At 32.1% G+C, this 21,848-nt stretch overlaps 2 protein-coding genes across 4 annotated transcripts in view; one reads left to right on the top strand and one right to left on the bottom strand.

The window, feature by feature from the left end:
• Positions 1 to 5,826, bottom strand: part of LOC111638255 (tRNA-splicing endonuclease subunit Sen2-like) — a 47,306-nt gene extending 41,480 nt beyond the window's left edge. Inside the window, exon 1 of one of the 3 annotated variants that reach the window (XM_023383925.1) lies at positions 5,751 to 5,826. The gene's annotated coding sequence lies outside the window, so the exon portion shown is untranslated. Of the gene's footprint in view, positions 1 to 823; positions 2,604 to 5,669; positions 5,693 to 5,750 lie in introns of those variants that run through there. The other 2 variants (XM_023383927.1, XM_023383926.1) reach the window with 2 other exon arrangements.
• Positions 5,827 to 6,017: 191 nt separating this feature from the next.
• Positions 6,018 to 21,848, top strand: part of LOC111638239 (smoothened homolog) — a 62,098-nt gene continuing 46,267 nt past the window's right edge. Inside the window, exons 1-2 of the mRNA XM_023383900.1 lie at positions 6,018 to 6,518; positions 15,048 to 15,293. Of these exons, the coding sequence (XP_023239668.1) occupies positions 6,276 to 6,518; positions 15,048 to 15,293 (489 nt within the window). The 5' untranslated portion in view covers positions 6,018 to 6,275. The remainder of the gene's footprint in view (positions 6,519 to 15,047; positions 15,294 to 21,848) is intronic.

Here is a 21,848-nt window from a genome sequence, read left to right as displayed (position 1 = left end):
AATTTTGAACGCTAATAACGAGTAAAATATTCATTAAGAGATATGACACATGACCACTTTTATGTCTTCACCCTGTCGATCTTTAATTAAGAACCAAAATTTAATAGTATTAATGCCCCTTTATACGCAAGCTACAGTGCCACATTTCATTTCTTAAACTTTACCCATTCTGAGATATTGTTTAATATCTCAGAACAGAAAATAAAGAAATTAAAGAAATTAGACACCATCACACACACGCATGAATTTTTCCTCTTTTATTGACATTTTTGAGAGGTTTGGGTGGTCTCCAAACGTGTAGATTTGCAAAAAAAGCCTGGAGAGTCAAATTTGACGCGATTCCAATACTTTCCCGTTTTATATACATAACAAGTTGGGAAGTAAAAAGGAGTCGGAGTCGGTGGATTTTTTGATGACTCCGACTCCGGTTAAAACATCAAAACTCCACAACTCTGATTCCATAGCCCTGCTTTTTACACATACCATTAATGTAGTTTAAAATATTCCTCTGTTTAACAAAAAATAAAATAAAAGCAACAAAATTAATTAATAGAACTGAATTGGACTTTTCCCATAGACTTACAAAAGGACTCAATATATGTCATTATTGATTGATTTTTGAAAAAAATTTTTATGCATGTTAGGTCTATAATATGTTGAAGTATATAGATTAAGGCAGTGTTTTTCAATCTGTGGGGCATGCAGCTTTTACCAAATTATCACTTTTTAATACAAACAAACTAACAAAAAAAAAAAAAAAAAGTCAAATTGATGTTGAAAAAATGAATCAGCAAAACAGTTATGCCTAATTCACAACCCTCACCTGAGTGACTTGGATATGAATGCTAAAAATCCATCCATACTCTTGCCGAAACCTCTCGACAAGACTCCAAGCCCTGGTGAAAAATATACTTTATTTTTTTTGAGATAAATGGGAAAATAGATTGGTATTAAAAAAAATGGCAAGAGCTTTGCTGTATTTCAAATGTTGGGTATGTTTTTACAATGAAAAATTTTCCAATTATCTGCATTCAGCAGAGTAAACAGTTGTAACTGAGTAAAGGTGTTTCAATCAGTATCTATTATGTAGTTACATCTGCTGAACAATGAGTGATGTATCATTGGAACAAGAATCATTGGTCAGTTGCAGATAGTGATAAGTAACATAAATGAAAGATGCTACTAAATATGATGTCAAAACATCAAGCATGTGCCAAAACAGCACTATTGTAGAGGGTGTTCAGCAGAAAAGTACTCAACAGTTTCAGAGCTGTTGTCTGTTGAATGCAGCCATTAACATAACATGGGCCAATGCCCCTCTTCAGTCCTTATTATATATAATGGTAAAACTATATAAGAAATTACATAATATATTAAAGTACAGTACATTAAGCCCTGTGACATCAGAAAAATCATCAATAACTATTCCAGTTTGCCTATGTATATGTTGCAGTCAAAACCAGTTTTTAGTTAGGATGCATTTTAACTAGTTGAAACTAGTTTATACTGGATGTCTTTGTTATAACTAGAATTTACTGCTAGTCAAAAATGAATCTGATGACAAAACCAGTTTTTACAAAATGGTTTAATAAAAACTATTTCGACCGAGGTCAAAGTTCATTCAGCTAACATGTGATAACGCTTACAGTCTCTAATTACAATAGTAGCCAGTCAAGAAGACCAAGAAGCTGCAGCTAGTACGAATGCAGAACCTCAAATAATACCAGCTAGTGACGAACATCCAGAATCTGTAGCTAATGCAAATCAACAGACCCAAATAATAGCAGCCAGAGAAAAAGCTCATCTAAACTTGGAATAACAGGCCCAGAGAATGAAATTGGCTTCGGATTCAATACACGCTCCTGTATAAATCGGTGATAACATATTTATACCAATCCCTGATGTCAACAGAGCAAAAGCAGATCTCCGTAATATTATCGGAGTGATTCTTCAAAAGGATGAACAAGGTTTGCATAAATTTGGAACAAAATATGGGATACTCGATAAATTGTATTACAAGTATGTATTGTTCAATTGTGTCACTGTTTAATGTATCTAACTATGCAGTTAATTTGTTAATATTTTGAAGTCTAATTATTATGAAAAAAATTTCCTCCTTTTTTGGGCACAATTTACCATAATTATTATTAATTAAAGATTCAATTTAAAATAAGTATGAACCTATTTGAAAACTTAAATGTACTTGATCAGGTCAGAATTCGACATGTCCAAAAAAAAATTCTTGCTACTAGAAGGAGTGCCAGAGACAAATGTATCTTTAAGAACTGCTGCCAGGAGAACAACCTTAGGAACAGGCCAAGGATTTGTTCGCTGTTTGTTTAAGAAGGCGTGTATGTCGAAGATGTGCTTTTGTAAGAAAAAAGGCAAACTTGTGTAACTCGAAATGCCATGACAGTTTGCTTTGCAATAACAAGTAATGTAGACTTAATTTTTATATTTCTGTTTCTTTATTGAATGATTATTTTTGTATGACTAATTAATATTACTGATGTTGTTTTAGAGTTAATTAATATTGCCGACATGGCTCTGTGATTTTCCTTTAAAATGTTCCTATAGTGTTTGATTATTTTTGTAATACTTTAATTAATATTGCCGACATGGCTCTGTGATTTTCTTCAAAAAATGTTTTTATAGTGTATGATTAATTTCGTATCACTTTAATTAATTTTAATAGCACAGATGTATGACAAATATTTTCAATAAATATTGTATTAAATAATACAAATGTTTTAATCCCAATCATGACTTTATTTATTTCCCCCAAACATATTTATGTAGCTAAAATTAGTTTTAACTAATGTTCAAAGTTGAAACTAGTTTTATCTAAAATCCAAACATGCACAGCAGTAAATTCTAGTTATAACTAGGAAATTCTAGATGTAACAAAGACATCCAGTATAAACTAGTTTCAACTAGTTAAAACGCATCCTAACTAAAAACTGGTTTTGACTGCAACATATGTAAAAAGAAATATATTTAATATGAACTGTACACTACATAAACAAAATTAAATTACATACAAGTGATATAACAGATCAAAACTTAGAAATTGAACATATATATTGCACATTTCAGTTAAACAACTATCCCAACAGAATTATTGACAAATGGCTACACAATTATACTATAAAACAAACAATACCTAAAACACCAATAATTTGTAAAAAACTAGATTACCCACCAGTAATTTTTGAAAAAATACAAAAAATATTAACACCATACAATATTATTCTAGTCCCCACAATGAACAACAAAATCAAAATTTCCTGAAAATCAGAGAATCAATTAATAGAAAATAGATGTAATAATTTGGTTTATATTTTCACTTGGACTTGTCAACCAGATTACTACTACATAACTATGTAGATAAGTGAAACAGATAGAATGTTAAAAGTCAGAATAAGAAAACATATATGAGCTGTGAAGTATAGTTACTAGGGTTTCTCATTTCCCGGTCTTTTGCTTGTCCCGGGATTCTGAGATAAAAGTGAACTGTTTCCTGGATCCCAGAATAGAATTAATTATTTTTAAGATATACAAAATATCTCGAAATCAAACAATATAATTATTTTTCATTTTTTAAAGTAATTTAATATGTTCTGCAACCTCCAAAATCATATTAATAATGCTGTGTAAGATATGTATTAAAAATTACCTTTGAATTACATAGAAATTTTCATAAATAGAAAAAATTTATTAAAGTTTGCTGGAAACTGCATACAACAACAACAAAAATACCTTTGAATTGAGTTGAAAAATTAAGGAATAAAATGAATTTAGATCAAACTTCTAAGTTAGAAGGTAATTTTCAATATTTAAATAAAACATAATACAAAATGTTATTGTAAATTTTTATAATAAGATTTTAAAAAGCAAAGATGGTGAATATTCCAATCACTCAATCTGATTCTTATTTTACTAAAGAAAAGTCTGCTACTGAGAATGCCCTTTCTGATTCAATTGATGTGGGTGGAATCGTGTTTAATGCATTTAAGAGAAGACAGATGTTATGTGTTTTTTCACCTGTAGCCTGGACGATTTCTAGTTCCTTTTGAAGATTGTAGTACTTCTTTTGATACTTTTGTTGATGGAAGTACTGGCTTATGTAAATCCAAAAGCAGCTCGAAAAATTATTTTTAGAAAATTTACCAACATATTACACTGTTGATGGTAGAAGATGCTGTGAAAGAACAAACCTAATCCTACAAAATTTTGATAAGCTATTATGAACACAAATATTCTATAGGCACTAGGGTTTCTTTAGTATTCTTGATTTGTCTACCTTGGCTGCGGCTGCTTTAATAGCGACATCGAGCTTATATCCTGATAATTCGGCAGTTTGTTTGGCTTTAATAATCAGGTTTATGAAGAAAAACTTCATACTTGCACTGGATACTTTGTACTCATTTGTATCCTTGTCCAATTTGCACAATCTGGTGTTATGCAGTTATTGAAGCTACTGGGCATGGTTAAAAATTAAGACAGCATAAGCACAATTATTCCATATATTACAGGTTCTGACAAGTAAAAAATTTTCAGAGTCCTGTCACAAATAGGCTACATATTGATTATTGACAATCTGTGACATGCCATAATGAGCAAAAAATTAAAAAACTAATAAGTAGGTTTAAAATTAATAAATACAAATATATTCTGATAGTTTATGAGTTAATTATACTTTCTAATTGCAAAATTTCCTCATCCTTAACACAAAATAAGAAAAAAGTGAACTTTTAAGAAATTTCAGGGATTTCCCAGGATGAGAAGAATTTCTTGGATTAAAAAAAATCAGGGATTCCGTTTGAGAAACCCTAACGATTACACTAACTCAGCAGTCACCACATACAGGTTGCAAGATCTCACTTGAGTGTCAAAGTTCTTGAAAAAGAAAAAATTATTATTAAAAGAAAACTTTTTGAACATATAGAAATTATTAAAATAAACAAAAGTAACAGAATGAATTTAAACAATGGTATTGTTATCAGTGAGATCTGGCAACTATTACTACCAAAATAAGAAGAGTCCATTTTTAAGATGTTCTTCTGCCCCCTCCTCCTTTTTAATTCACTATACCATATATCAATCAGACTTCCTGATAAACATATAGTGAAGCACTTTATTCCTTGTTACCCTTGTTGCCTGAAATGAATTTCCTTTCATAAAAAACAAAAATAAAATCTAATATCGGAAAAAGCGTTCCTGCATGATAAGTTCTCTGTAGCAATTTTGTGCTTCATTCCAAATGGTAAAATTATGTTACAATTATCAATTATGGTATGCTCAAATTAATTATTGGAATCTGTCTGTAAATTATGGTGTAGATTGATAATTTGTTACGGTTGGTATCATTGAGGAGAGTAAAAAAGAAAATTTTTTAACACAGTAAAAACGTATAGCAAAAAAGACTGGAAAAAAACGAAAGGTAATTGTTTATAAACTGTAAACCACATCGAAAAAATAAACTAAATCCAAAAATAAAAGACTACAAAGATAACACTGCATGGGAGTAATGCGTGCAGGGAAACTAAAATTTGGGACGTCCAAACCCTCATTCAGAACTGCAACTTGACTCTTTGGACTTTATTAATCGTCGAGGGGGGTCGACACTGTGGGGGGTTCCGCCCCCTCAGGCAACACTTGATTCTTACCGTTTGCTCCATAAACTGATTTTATCTTATTGATACGCAGGATATATTAACCTTATTTTTTTTAATGAACTTATAACATACCTTCCGCATTAATATACTGATATAACGCCAAACATACAAACACGTGGTTAAATTTTTTATTTGAAAATAATCATCTACCACAAGGCGGCGCCACGCACACCACATATTCATGACATAATTTAAAATATATGAATTAATTTGCGAACTCTACGAGAATTAATATTTTTTAAATGAACAATTACGATTTAAAAAATATTAATTCATTAAAATTAATTAACATTAAAATAAATATTCGAAGTATTTTGTTTAAAATATTTTAATCCGACATATTTGTTTATATTTAAAACGTATATTTATAATGTATATCGGTACAGAATGTAAACTTTCTAGATAAATCGGTCAACGTATTTTTTTTATTTTAGTTTTTCTTTAAGAAAAATACATTAATAACTCTGCGGGATTGTCAACGAATGGCATTCGCGTGTTTCACGTAAATGATCGAAGGTGTTTGTCAACATAGCGAAGATAATGAACTGTAAACATTACTTAAGTTGATGCATTACATTTGATAAACTCGAAATTAAGATGAAAAGAACAAGATTCTTATTGTTTAGATGTGAACTGGTTTTTATTTGGTTGGAAATAGTATGCGGCGAATCCGTAGGTCCTTTGAAGCTCGTAAGCAAGAATTTAATGGAATCCAAACAGGACTATTGTTTAAAAGAAGCCGAATGCCGTGAATTAAATAACTTCACTTGCTTAGGGATGACGTTGCCTTATACAAAAACATCCAACCATTTTACCAGCTTAAACCAAAACGATACTCAGGTACATTTTCAAAGTATTTTCATTCATTCAAAATAGTTTGTAATTTACTTTAAGAGCATTACGTGAATGATGTGGTGGGGATCTTATCAGAGCTGTAGGGTCTACACTGGTCCATCATGGTGTGGGATGTAGGGGTCTGCAATACAAAAAACGTTGAGAACCACTGTCTACAGGAGACCATGCCCATAGGAGTAAAAGAGTGAAAAGAATTGATGGTCTACATGTGATCAATTGTCTAGGGCAGGGGTCGCCAAACTTTTTTGATCGTCGACCCCCTACAACTTTTCAAAACCTCACATTGACCCCCACCAAAAAGTTTGTGTTACAAGCAAAAAAAGCTCTTACTATTTTTATATATATCTTTTAATTTTACATTTTTTATGTTTATTGTACATATGTTAATAATAATTTTTGTAACTGACAATCAATAAGACGGATAAGCTTGATAATCCTTAGCAAGATTAGCAATATTCGGTTCAAAATTTCTAAGTTTTAGTCTTTTTATCAACCCCCCCAATAATGTTATATCAACCCCCAGGGGTCGATATAGACCACTTTGGCGACCCCTGGTCTAGGGGATCCAAACCAGTGGTACCCCCTGAAGTAAAATGAAAAGAAACAGTATTAAATTTTCTTAATTAAAATTTATTATTTTATTTATAATGTGTTGTGTAATTCTATATTACTTATTAGCGGTCACTTGGGTTGGGAATTTTATTGAGTTTGCGTTAAAATTTCTTTTATCCATTCAACTCTGCTCCCCCTTGAGTGTGCCACTGCATTCAGAACTGAAATTTTACCATATGTAGAATGTTTCTTTATGAATAAAAAGTAGTTTATTTTTGTTAGTAAAAATTAAAATAATTTATAGGAATAGGGACCATTATGGGCATCTAAGTTTTCTTCGGCCTTTGGGAAAAATCTCCAGCTCTTCATCTCAGTGGCCTGGTTTACATAATAAATGGATACATCAGTTTGCAGATTTAATCAACAATATAATTTTGATTAATTTAAGTGAAAATATAGGGAACTATGCAAATAAAATTTTCATAATATCAATATAAAACATGCCAATTTGAATGTTAATGTTTTTAAAACTTTAAATCTCATGAGTTTAATGTGATTAATTATGTAGTAATTTGAAATTGGATTCCATTTTTTCTCACATGATAGTGCCTTGCATGTGTTTTAACTATAAGTTTTATAATAAAGATGACATACTGACCATTGTCGTAATTTAGTTGAATTACTTAATGCACCTTTAATCCATAGTCTTTGTATCAGTTACCCATATTAAACAACCACCTGTGTAACGCGACCACAGGCACATTTAATAGTAAGAGTTTTTAAAAAAGGGTGCTAGCATTTTCAATCAAATTTGTAGGCTGTCCACACATGAGGATAGCCTATTAAAAAATTCTTATTGTTAAGGTGCTTTAAATAATTCAGTATAGTTTTTATATTTAAATCTGAATTTTTAAGGACAAAGTTACTTTTAGGCAGGTCTGCAGAGCCGGTAAAAAAACACTCGACTCTGACTCCGGCTCCTGATAATTTTAGTAGGCCAACTCCGACTCCCAACTATGGCAAAATTAAATACCAAGTCATTTTATGGGGGCAGAGGTGCTCATAGAGGGTTACCCTACTCTGAACTCTAAAAGGAGCCCTGGGCATTTACCAAAATACTTTATAGTTAGTATTTTTAATATTTAACTTATATTAATATTTATTTGTATAAAAAAATTAATTGTTAACAAATATTTAAAATGAGAAAAAAGGGAAAGCGATAAAATTTTGCATCTACATATCTTTATTCTACAGCTTTTGCACTTCAATTGCACCTTTCCAGAAAAGTGAATCCAACTAAAAAGTGTGCAATCTAGCTACTTCAGCCACTTATTCAGAAAAGAAAAATATGTACTCTGATCAATTAGTCTGGCTCATTCAGAAAAATAGAGTACTTATTTAGAGCAGGGATAATAAAGGAATGATTCAAAAATATTCAAATTCAATTGGGTCAAAATAATTTAACTACTAAACACAAATACTACAAAGAAAACTATTAATACATATTTAATAAATTAAATCGTTGCATTTTGTATTTAAAATAAATGAATTATAACAAAATACAAAAACATTTAAAAAATTATTAAATATAAAATAAATTTTCTTTCATTTAAATAAAAAAAAAACTAAATTAAATTTAAAATGCTGGAGTCGGAGTCAGGAAAAATGTGTTGACTCCAACTCCAGCATTTTAAATTTAATTTAGTTTCTTTTTTCTCCTCTGACTCCTCTGACCAGAAATTCTTCCCAACTCCACAGCCCTGCTTTTAGGGCATTTATATAAGCTATAAGCTACACATAAAAATGAATGTCTTAAATATAACTTTTACCAACACAATATATCACTGAAAAAATTATAAAAATATGCACAGTTGATGGTTTAAAAGTATTTGGTAATTTAAAATAGACCATAAATTGTTTGGTTGTAGGTAAATGTGAAAGAAATAAAATATTCATATAACTGGTTGTAATATATAACTGTGAGCTAAATCTTTAATATCTGGCAAATATTTTCAACTTGTTAGGTTCAGATATATATTCTAGAACTTAAAAGCACAACAAACCATAACACACTAGCAAAATTTTGTTTAATTACTAATGCTTTTGACCTTGTCTAAAGGCTATCTTTGTACTTTACAACATGGAATGTAAGAAGTGGTCAAGAATCAGTCAAAAACACTAGTTATTAAAAAGATTTTTTGGAATTATTGGATTGTTATGGTTTGTTGTGCTTTTGGATTTTAAAGCTATCTAGTTGCTGATATTATTATGAAATTCTAGAACATTGTTCAAAGTGTTAAGTTATATGGTGTAAAGGTTTAGTTTGCAATTAAATGTGAAACTTTGAAAATACTGAGAACATTCATAACAATCTGTAATGAATGAAAAATGTATATGCATGAGGAAAATAAACAAGAAAAAATATAACTTGCAACATCAAGCTGAATATGAAATGAATGCTGTTTTAGAAAATTTAATTTTTCAGTTTAAGGATTTTGTTGTTCCGACTAGATTAACTTTTCTTTGTATTTAATTATATATTATTTTCATTACTGCTTACTTTACTACAAAAATGATTCCTAATTTAATAGAAAATCTATATAGTCTTTTATTTTTCATACATCTGATAGAAAATAAATCATTCTTAATTAACCACTACACACAACACCAATATCCAGCAAGAAACTAGAAAAATCTACAATAGCAAATGTTTTTGCCTGTGTTGAATGGTCATATTCAGACTAACTGATCTTTGCAGTTTGAATGCAACTGTTAAAGAAAAAAAACGGTTCAAACAGAAGAATTCTAAGGAATAGTGAATGATGTCCACATGCTAAAAAGAGGAGTGACATAAGAGATGGAGGAGGAGAAGGTTGTAAGACTAAATATGATAGACTGATTTCCACATCTCTAAGGTTAATAGCCGCAAATTTTTCTCACAACTTTGTAAATTTCTAACTGTTCTAAATATTTAAGCTGTTCTTTGTGGGAGGTGCTATGTAGGAGGAGTATTCGATTGAACTGTACCTCTATGTCAGGATCAGTGACAAAGGTTGCTAATGCTGTAGTGGCAAGCCCTTTGCCACTGATCTAACATTGAGGTAGTTTGACCAAAGATGCCTTCTACATAGCATACATATATATCCTCATGCTCATAACCCAAAAAGGGTGAGCAGCAGGCAAAATGATACTACAATCTTACAAACTATCCATTCAGCAACTTTCTCCATCTTCCTGTCCAGACACACTTCCTTTCCTTCAGACACGTTCATGCCTCTTCTAGAACTTCTTCACGATCTCTTTCTGACTCAACATCTTATGTTCTTTCGAATACTCATCCACTTGTTCCAACTAAGACTTTCTTGACCTTTCCCTGCTGCACTTCTCATCCACCTTTCCCATGTATAGCCCTTCAACAGTTCTTGCATTCTTTCAACATGGCCAAATCAGTGTAAGGCTGATTTTTTCACCTTATCAACTACATTCTCTTTCACTCCATACTCTTCCAGCACTTGTTTATTTCTCTCATAGTTTCTTCTTGATATGCCACACAATTCTCAAATATCTCATCTCACTTGCAGCAATGTGACTCCTGTGACTCTTCTGCCATACCTAAGTTTCACTACCATGCATGAGCACAAGAATCACAACACTCCCATACACAGCCATTCAAGTTTCTTTGGACATTATTTTATTCCTTGCAAATCTACTAGTGAATGCTGGAGCATAGGTGATGGGTGCAATATCACTACCTGTGCTCCATCATTTACTCTTCTGGTGATCTCACCATCTATCCTTCCATTCCTACAAATCATGCTTTCCAAATATACAAACTCATTCACTTGTTCCAGTTATTCACCATCCAGCTCATTCATGGAATCCATTTGTTCATCTTTGCATTCAAACACATTACTCACATTCATTTGCAGCATATATTTCTCAAACACTTCTTCATGATTTTACATAGTGTCTGAAGCTCTTCCTTGCTCTCTGCTAATAGCACATTGTCATTTGCATGCAACAAACAAAAAACTTGTTCATTTCCAATTCTCATTCCACACTCAGGATTCTGGATTTCCTCATGCATGCATCCATGAAAACATTAAACAACTATTGGGACATAACACATCCTTGTCTTACACTCTCCTCAATTGCGAACCATTCAGATACATTACCATCCATTCATACATATGCTTTGCTGTTAATAAGTCACATCTTCCACATTATTTCCAACAGAAAACTTTAATAAAATTTTAACAAAACAAACATTTTCAGCCTTATTAAGTGGCCTGCTTTGGGTTCTAACAGTTTGAAATCAAATATCTAAATAAAATACAAAATTGGAACATTTTCAATGTTCTTATGATAACATTATTTTCAAAGTATATTTTTTATGTACTTTAATCCATATAAAGAATTTCACATTGCAAGTAGATAAAATTTTTTATGAAAGTTGTTAAAACAAACAACTTTCATAAAAAATTTTATGGAAATATATATTTAAATAAATATAAATANTTGGAAGGGAAAGAGTATAAATATAAATAAATATACAATATAAAATAAGAATAAAGTAAATATGTGTATATGTGCTTAACCAGAAATATTTATTTAAAAAATTTTTAATGTAAGTGATTGAAATACACAACCTTTAAGTTCCATCAATGTATTTATTTAAAAAATAAACCAAAATGTTAATGCTTTCTGTCATTTTAAATGACCATCTTCAGGCATTTTCTAAGAATAACAAAATCAAACATCAGTTTGGATTACAATTCAAACTACAGTTTTTTTTACATTGATGTTGGCCAAAACTCCATTGATGTTTGTGAGGATTATATATAACTAATTAATATTATTAAATTAATTTCTTGTTTTACTTCAATATACACTCATTGCCATAAAAATCAGTGCTTAAAGGTGTTGTCACTGTGAAACTTGGCATGCAGTAAGTCTCAAGCAGATATAGAGATTAGAGTTATAGCGTGATGGTTCATTGCATAATGCTAGCAGAGGGTGTTAAAGTGGCCTATAAAAAAGTGCAAAAAGGCATCTTGTCTGTAGTTTACCCTGTTGCAGAGAGACGCTGTATCACTAGAGATGCCTTTACATTGCAATCGAAGATCATATGAACAACTAACTGAAGTTTGAGAGGGGAAGGATCATTGGGTTGAGAGAAGCAGATGGTCATATTGCCAAATAGCCTGCCACCTAGGCCATTCTGACAACACTGTGAAGAGGTGTTGGGACCAATGGATGAGAGAGAGCTTGCACACGCTCAGGATTCCCTTGTCAGACCACTAGCCAAGAGGACTGCCTGGTCCTCCGACAGCATACACATGATCGACTGTATTACTGTCTGCTATCCAGACACAGGCGTGCCATCATTACAGGCCCGTGTCTGTCCATATCATTTTGAGGATTCTGGATAAATAACATTTGGTATTGCAGTGGCCATTACATGTGCAGCCATTCACATCATCCATTGTTGCCTTTGTTTCAAGTGGTGTCACTACTGATGGGATTAGACTGCAATGGAATAGAAGTGGGTTGCGTACAGTGACAAATCCAGATTCAGTTTGGGCACTGACAATGGCCTTGTAGTGAATGCCTCAGTTTTGCCTATGCTTGGGAGTGGCACACTGCCCCCACAGCTGGAGTGCCATTGCATATGACAACCAGTAACCTCTAGTGGTGATCCAAGGGACCATGACAGCTCAGTGATATGTTAGTGACATCCTGCAGCCACATGTGTTGCCTGTCATGGCAGGGTTTCCACAAACAGCAAAGGTATCACAGGACGACCTCTGCCACATTGCCATACTTTCCTGGCCTGTCCAGTCCCCTGATTTGTCACTGATCAAACATGTCTGGGATCATCTGGGATGCCAAGTTGGACAGCCTAGGACTTTGAACTAGAAGACTGCTTGCAGCAACTGTGGGTTGAGATGCCATAGGACACCATACGGCACCTGTATGCCTTCATGTTAGCCCACATTACATCATTTATTCATGCTAAAGGTGGCCCAACAGGGTACTAGAACCTTCTCTTATTTGTAGTTTTTCCTGCAATAAATGATCCTTTTGCTTTCATTTTATAATCACTTACTTATATCACCATTACACTCAAATACGTACAATTTTGTTCAGTTCTGACTTCTTGGTGTGCTAATTTTTATGTCAATAAGTGTATAATAAAATGGAGTTCTTATCTATTCAATAGAGTTCATATTTAAAATATCTTAATCATTTTCATAACATATTCCATCAAAGCATACAGAAAATTTACATACAACCTTCTTCACATACCTAAAACATCTCATAACCCAATCCAATTCAAGTAGGTGGCCTTCCAATTGTCCATTAGAAGGGCATCTATTCATTGATCTAAATTGATAGAGAGAGAGAGAGAGAGAGAGCTTGTATACATCATCAGAGTTGCAATAGAGCATAAGTATATGCTAGCACCGTAAGAAAATTAATATGAAAATATTCAAATGCACAATGTAATGATAGGCAGACAGAGAGTGACAATGAGTCTTAGTAGTGCCTAGCTTAAACCATACTTAAATGGATAATTAAGACCATCCAAGTACAGTAGACCCCCCTATAATTACGGTCCCTATAAAACTGCGAAAAAATTGCGACCGTATCCGTAAAAACCTGTAAAAAACTCCTATAATTACGTAAAACGTCATTGGGCAGCTGAACTACTTTCCCGCCATCCGTAGCGCCACGCTATGGAGAGATTACTATCGTCTGTACAGTATTATTTATAAATTATATATAAATTAGGTACTGTACATATAATTATATATTAAGTATATATAATTATATATTAACTTATTGTAACTTTATTATAATTAAATATATAATTTCCGCCGTCTAGCGTGGCGCCACGCTACGGAGATTTTTACGCTAACTATCGTCTGTCAGTATGTAAATTAGGTACCGTAAGTCTAATACAGTACTGTAATTTTATACATTTCTTGTGAAAGAAACATTTCTTATTCAACGGCGATTAAAATTATTTATATTAATGATGTCTCCAAAGTTCTACGAAGTTTTCACAGAAAAATAAGTTGTTAGAAATCGGCCGCTATTTGCTGAGCTGTTCCGCGACAAAAACAAGCTTTAGCAATGGGGATGTCTAATAGTGCACACTCGGTAAGTAATTTTACAATTTTTTGTTTATAGTGTAGTTTATATGGATTATTTGCAAAAAAAATATATGTATTTTGGAAATGTGGAGTCGGATTAGTCTAGAATCGATTAATTTTATGGAAGAAAACCTTTCAATCAGCCGTAGTCCGTAAACTTCACACGTGTCGGGCTGTGATTGGAACGACTTGTAAGAAATCGGATTCCTAAAAAATGGAACGTATCTATGATCTTATAGGGGGGTCGACTGTAACTGCATCAGCTACAGAATAAGCCCAACAATTTTTAAACTACTTACAAATGACAAAGAACCACTAAATCCAAAAAGAGTCTGTGCATATACTGTAACTCTATTCTACTAATGTTTGATTTTGTTGTTGTTAGTACTTGCCTGAAGATGGTCATTTTAAATGATCAAAAACAGTAGCATTTTAGTTTTTTCTTTTTTGTTTTTTTTTTAAATGTGTTACTAGAATTTAAAGGTTATATATTATTATTGTTATAATTATCATTTTTTAAAATCTTATTTTATTCAATTTGTTTGATATTATGGATTTGTTTATTTTGTTGCGATGATACATATTTTTATGTCAATTTGACATTATTACTTCAATTTTACAATGAAAAATTTTAAAGAATGACATCAAATTTATGAAGAAATTTGCACTATCCCAACCAATTGAACAGATCTTACATTTTGAAAGAACTTCTTTTTAATTGTTACTACCATAATTATCAACTACATAGAGTTTATATATTTAGATTTTATTAACTGATATTTTTGTAATAAATTTCTTTCAGGACATTCTTAATAAATGGAAAGTACTTCAAAGTGTTCCTAAATGCTGGTCTGTTATTCAACCATTATTATGTGCTATATATATGCCAAAGTGTGAAAATGGTTTTGTTACACTTCCTAGCCAAGAAATGTGCAACATTACTAGAGGACCATGTAGAGTTGTTGCCAAAGAACAAAAGTGGCCAAATTATTTATTATGTGAAAATGATGATTTATTTCCATCTGGATGTAAGGTATTTAGCAAAATCATAATATTTCTTACATTCTAATGAAAGTTGTAATAAGATAAAAGAAATTTATTTATTAATATAATAATAATAATAAAAAACATCACTTTTATTAACAAATGCAATAAGATTGCTTATATAATAGACATCTCTATTCCAAACATTGATAACACGAAAAATGCTCATAATAAAAAAATCAAGTACATTTCACTCACCCAAGAAATAAAACTACTGGATAGGGTATTTATTGTGCCCATTGTCTTCTCTTCCACTGGTGTCATACCATAAATACTACACAAAAGTATAGAAATATTAAACTTTAATAAAAACATATATATGGCACTACAGAAGGCTGCAGTATTGAACACATGTCACATTGTTAGGAATTTTCTAGATATGGACACATACACCAATAACCCAGAATCTTAATGTTATACTTGTTTGGTTAGCTATACCTTGACTTTAGTCTGGCATAACACTTGGCACCAGTAGCAGCTGAGCATGACATTCACAACATGAATAAAATCCAAATTATACCAATAGTTCTCTCTGTCATATAAGTTATCCCACATTTATTACATAAAAGCCTGAAGACAATAGACATTCACTCAAATTTATATAGATCTTTACAAAATGTTATCATTCTGACAACCTGTCATATTGACAGGAAATTTCTCCAAACTATTTAAGGTTTCATACTAGTCTCACAGGCTTTGCTCTTGGACCTGCCTTGAGGTTGATATCAGACACAATCTGAGAATGATACACAATAAAAATAATAATGACTTCATTGAGAGAAAGGAAGCAAAGAGTGATGCACAAGTAGCATTTGATCTTGTTTCAAGAAACACTCACTAAATGTATTGGATTAGACCTCATACAGAGACCACAAATATCCAAAATACACATATCAAAACAAGAGGAGAAAACTCTATATAAATATCAATTCTACACATATTACCAAAACACATTCAATCAGAATCAACACTTTCAGACATACATACATACATACATACATACATACATACATACATACTACCATATATGTTTTTTACTTTTATATATCTTTTCGCCATGTATGCATTTTTACATTATAGCTTTTCCTTTTTATCTTTGTTATATTGTAATTTTACTCATTTTTCTGAGCTTGTTGTTTAAAAGGGATGGAAATCAACTGCCTGATAGAATTTCCAAGAGTAAATATAATAAATAAATTTCTGTAAATATTATACTTAGGAAGTTGAGGTGCAAATTTTTTTTTAAAAAAGGATTTAAATAATGATAGATTTTTGCGAAAAAGTATTCCTAAAATCATAAAAATAAAACCGTCATTTTATTATGCAAAAAAGTATACATAGATCACATAAAAATCAATAAAATGAGAAAATTCAAATCATTTAGTCACTTTAAGAATCTGATCCATCAGTTTCACAGTTTACAAACAGAAAAGTATCGTAAACACACAGTTGTTCTACATTTACTGTGGTCAGCTGCGGATGATGCAAGGAAAGTAAATATTTGAACAGCAAAAATAATTTTTCAATATCAACAGATATGAGAGGAGCATATTTGGTTTTCACTAAAATTTCAGGTTTTGAAACTGAAGAGACTTAGAAATTGTAGTTTGAATGACTGGATTTTTGCACAGGGAGTATTACAGTTTCTCTAAAACAAAGTCATCCAACTAGTTTTTAGTGTGTAAAAATTTCCCACTGAAACTCAGTAGACAGGCCACCTTCCTCAAGCTTAAAAACTAAACTGCACAGGGACTTGTATGAATTCCTGTGCAGTCCATTTATACAAATCCTGTACAATGCAAAACAAGAAGCAATGTGAACACAGTTTTTTGTTTCAACAGACTCTTGAATTTCATTGTGCCACTGAAGAATTTTCATCCACTTTATCAATGAATGCTCCCATGGATGAGTAATTTTTGGTATAAAAAGAAGCCACTTGAGTCCACATGCCTCACCTGATTTCTTACAGGATGTTTTGGAAGTGGCAATCTCTTTATATAGATGTACAGTACATTTACAGGATATTTAATCAAAGTTTTGTTTTTCATTTCCAAAATGAAATTGTTGGTCCAAGAAAATTGTAACCTAATTACTTCATATACTCTTTTAAGACAATGGTCAAGACAAGTGACATGTCTCAGATTCTGACATCTCAACTTGTATTTGAGCATGCACTTAGCATATATGATGCCTGGTCTGTTACAAGTAACCAAACTTTTTCATACAGAATGCAGAGTTCCACAATTTGGCACATGCATCATTGAAGGCCTGCAAAGCATCTGTGGAATTTGCCTTTTTTAATTTGTAAACTCTTAACAGCATGGGTTGTACTGGTTCCTCTATTAATTAATGGACCAATGAGGATGTTTAGCATGTATCTTTTTAACATATCCATTGTTTATCCAAAATAAAAAAAACTGGGTTGTTTCTTACTATTTCCTGTATATTTTTGAAAATTGTTTCATATGCAAGCTATACATAGGTTTTCCTTAGCATGCTTTGGTCAGGGATTGAGTGCTTGGTTTACTTTTCTAGAAAGTTTTGAATACTGGACAATTTACTTTAAGAGCAATCTCTGACCAAAGCTGTAGCTAGGTCACTTGAAAATTCATTCTTCTTGCTTGTATTGTTCTTTGCAGAATTTAATGATTCTGAAATAAAACTGTATTTTTTTTGTTGTTCTTTCTTTCCCTGTAGGAAATATGTTTTGCATATTTAATGTGCTACTTAACTTGTGATGAGAAATGCTTTTCATCCAAATTTATGGTAACATCACACACCTCACATCTCAAAATACTATCATTGGTCATAATTCTTTTGTCTTAAAATTATTTACAAACTTCTTTAGTTTTTGATTTTGGCATTTTTAAACCAGTAAGGACTATTTCACACTATGACCGAATGGTCTGACTTCAAGTTGTGTTGCCATGGCAACAGCAGTCAGTTGACCAATTGGTCATTCCAGTCAGACAGATTTAAAAATTTAAATATTTGTAGTTGGGTCGTAGCAGTCAGTGAAATATAGCCAATCAGGATTTTGATTTATCCAATCCATATGTCACAGCTAGAAAATGGCAGAAGGTACAAACTTCTCAGAAGCCGCAAGATGATAAATAGTAGCATATTCAGAACTACAATTTCTGGATACAAATTAAATATATTTTAAAACAACTCAAAATGCACGATCACTTTCCATAACGGCCATGTTTTGTGTTTATATTGAAAAACTTACAATATTTGGCTAGTGTTTTGATCTGTAACATGCATTCCAATTGGTCCTTATGAATCAGCCACCGACATATAATCAAACTCAATCTGAATGCTTTTGTGGGAATCCAGGGTTAAGAGAGGATTTTCTTTAACCTGTATTCAGCCATGGGCAGATCTTTCGGATCTGCCCATGGGGTCATTGGATGGGATTTTAGTTGAAATTTATTTAAGAACAGGAAGCTCTTATGATCTTCTTGTTGATTTTTCCTGACACCAGCCTAATTAGAGCATTAGGCACGCTATTTAGTAAATTATTACTTTCTTGAGAGGAGGAATTGTAGATCTGTGATAAGTGTTTGACAGACAATCGAAATCAAGAACGAAACAAAACAAAATTTAATAAGAATGAAAATAAAATAAAATTTGAATACATAAGGAAATTCTAAGTCCCTATCTGGATGTGAGAGAAAGAGTTTACATCAATTTAAATTATACTACCTTGTTTGAAGGTCTGAGCTTCAAAGTCGTTGCTCGTCAGGTGATCGTATCTTCTGCTCCAGCAGTATCATGATGAATGGGAAACTGGACAGGCGATGGTTTGGTGAAGGATGACTTTGGGGTTGAGCACCAAGGAAAATCGGATGAGAACTTCCCGGAATCGTGGAAAATTACACTTTTTATTCGTAAGTCTCTTCCAATAGAAATTATGGATTTATGTCAGCTGACAGGACGTATAGATGGGTTAGATATCCAGATGTTTGTTAAAATTAGAGACAAGTTTATGTGAAAGGAAGTTTGATTTCCCCTTTTGGCACAAAAGTGACAGATGTGTCGTCTGTTAATGAAAACAATATGTAAAAGATACGAGGCATGTCCGGAAAGTAAGTACCATTTTGGAAAAACTCACATAAAAAATCTTTTTTCAAAACGAAATTTATTTTTACATGAAAGAGCATGTCGGAAACTATTTTTCTACATAGTTACCACCATTGTTCAGACATTTGTCATATCGGGAAACCAACTTGTCTATATCCTCTTCAAAGAAAGATGCCACCAGTGAAGACAGCTACTGCTGAACATTGATTGTTGCGTGTTCATCGCTGGCAAAGCGCCTCCCTCCAAAATAACACTTCAAGTTCAAGAACAAATGGTAGTCTGCAGGTGTGAGGTTGGGGCTGTATGGCGGGTGATTGAACTGCTCCAAACCAAATTGTTGAATAAGGTTTTGAGTGACACCAGCAATATGGGGACGTGCATTGTCGTGAAGCAACACAATGCCTTTACTGAGATTTCCATGTCTTTTGTTTTGAATTGCATGGCAAAGTTTTCGCAATGTTTCACAGTATCGTTCCGCATTGATGGTGTCACCTTTGGGAAGGAACTCAACAAGCAGAACGCCCTGTCTGTCCCAGAACACAGTGCACATGATTTTTCATGCTGACAATGTTGTTTTGAATTTGTGTCTTGTGGGGGACAATGAGTGTCTCCACTCCATCGACTGTTGTTTTGATTCTGGAGTGACATGACAAACTCACGTATCATCACCGGTAACAATTTTGTTTAGGAAATCTTTACCCTCTTCACTGTATTGGGTAAGAAATGTCAAAGCACTTCCAAGTCGCTTTGTTTTGTGGACATCCATAAGCATTTTGGGAACCCAATGGGAACACAATTTGCGATAATTTAAGCGATTTGTGACAGTCTCATGCAAAACAGTTTTTGAAATTTGTGGAAACTCATCACAAAGCAATCTTATTGTGAACTGTCTGTTTTCAAGAATTTTCTCATTCACTTTTGCAACCAAACCATCATTGACAACAGAAGGCCGGCCACTCTGTGCTTTGTCATGAACATTTGTGCATCCAGCATTGAATTGTCGAACCCACTTTCTCACCATTCCATCACTCATTACATTTTCACCATAAATCTCTACAAGTTGATGATGAATTTCAACTGGCTTAACATTCTTTGTGTTCAAAAACTGTATTACAGAACGCACTTCACAGAAGTCAGCAGGATCGGCAATCGTCTTAAACATTTAAACGCTCACTAACACGTGGTAAAACAACACAATCCGGCTCTAATGGCATCACTGGACTGACAATCAACCAGAGACACGTGTGCTCAGGCGCAGAACTGCGATACTACTGCTGCGGTGGCGGTAGAACGAAATGATATTTACTTTCCGGACATGCCTCGTATATATAATTTACCACTTTAATTTAATAAATATTTGGAAGGGAAAGAGTTCTTATAACAGTTTGTGATTGAAAAATGGTTTGGATTAAGATCTAGATTAGGGCCGTTTTCTAGATTGATTAAATGAAATGTAGAGTTTAATAAATTTTATAATTTCTGTTCTGATTCTCACATTTTTACTACTAGTCAGTCTGATTATAGGATTGGTCAGGTGGGACCAGTTGGTCATAATGAAATAGCCTTAAGCTGTCATTTCATTACTACTCACTACATCTCTTCCTCACTTTCATGAACAATGGAATAAATCTTGTTGTTGTGATGTTCAATATCAGGAATACTGTAATTGATACAGATGATATGATTTTGTACAATAATCAATAACAGACAATCTATATTATCAAAATATTGGTTACTGTTTGATAAAATTCTATATCAATAACAATACAATAAATTATAGTATTTAAACAGTTTTATTTCGATGTTACTGTGTTTGTTCTGTTTCTAAGATCTGAAAATCCTGTGTGTTTCATTTATTCAAAATTTAAAAAACTAAGAAACACATTATGTGTAAACACTTACAATATGATAAACTGGCACAGAACCTTATCAGAAAGTAGAGATATAAAACAGAGATTTCCTATTTTTATACTGTTTATAAAATTGTTAGTCAATTGATTTTTTTCTAACCAATCACAGCAAGAAATTAAAAATTTTGGGACGGATTAATTTTCAAACTCAAATTTTAGATTGTTTATAGTTAAAATTTGTCTACCAATCAAAAGCCTAATTTCAGTTTTTGAACAAATTGGTGGGAATCCAACATCAGAAATCATTTAACTGTTGATATTGAAATTTAAAATTTAAATCATAAATGACATGTGTTGACAAAGTTTGTTAGAATTGGGCTGTTAAATTAATTAGCTTTTTAAAGAAGGTATTTAGATATCAAAATATGAAAAAAAAATATTAATTAAAAATTTAGTAATTTNAATATTTAAATATAAGTAGAAAATAAATAAATTTTTGTTTGTATCAAAGATGAAATTTTTGCTGTTTGAATCCTGACTTAAATGAGATTATTACACTAGAAAATTCTAACTTAAATATTTATATTTTAAATTTATGTAGTTGAAAGATTTTTATAAAATAT

This window comes from Centruroides sculpturatus, unplaced genomic scaffold (genome assembly GCF_000671375.1).
Source record: "Centruroides sculpturatus isolate CEXI.00-Female unplaced genomic scaffold, Cexi_2.0 scaffold938, whole genome shotgun sequence".
NCBI lineage: Eukaryota > Metazoa > Arthropoda > Arachnida > Scorpiones > Buthidae > Centruroides > Centruroides sculpturatus.
This window is presented reverse-complemented; position numbering and strand designations above follow the sequence as displayed.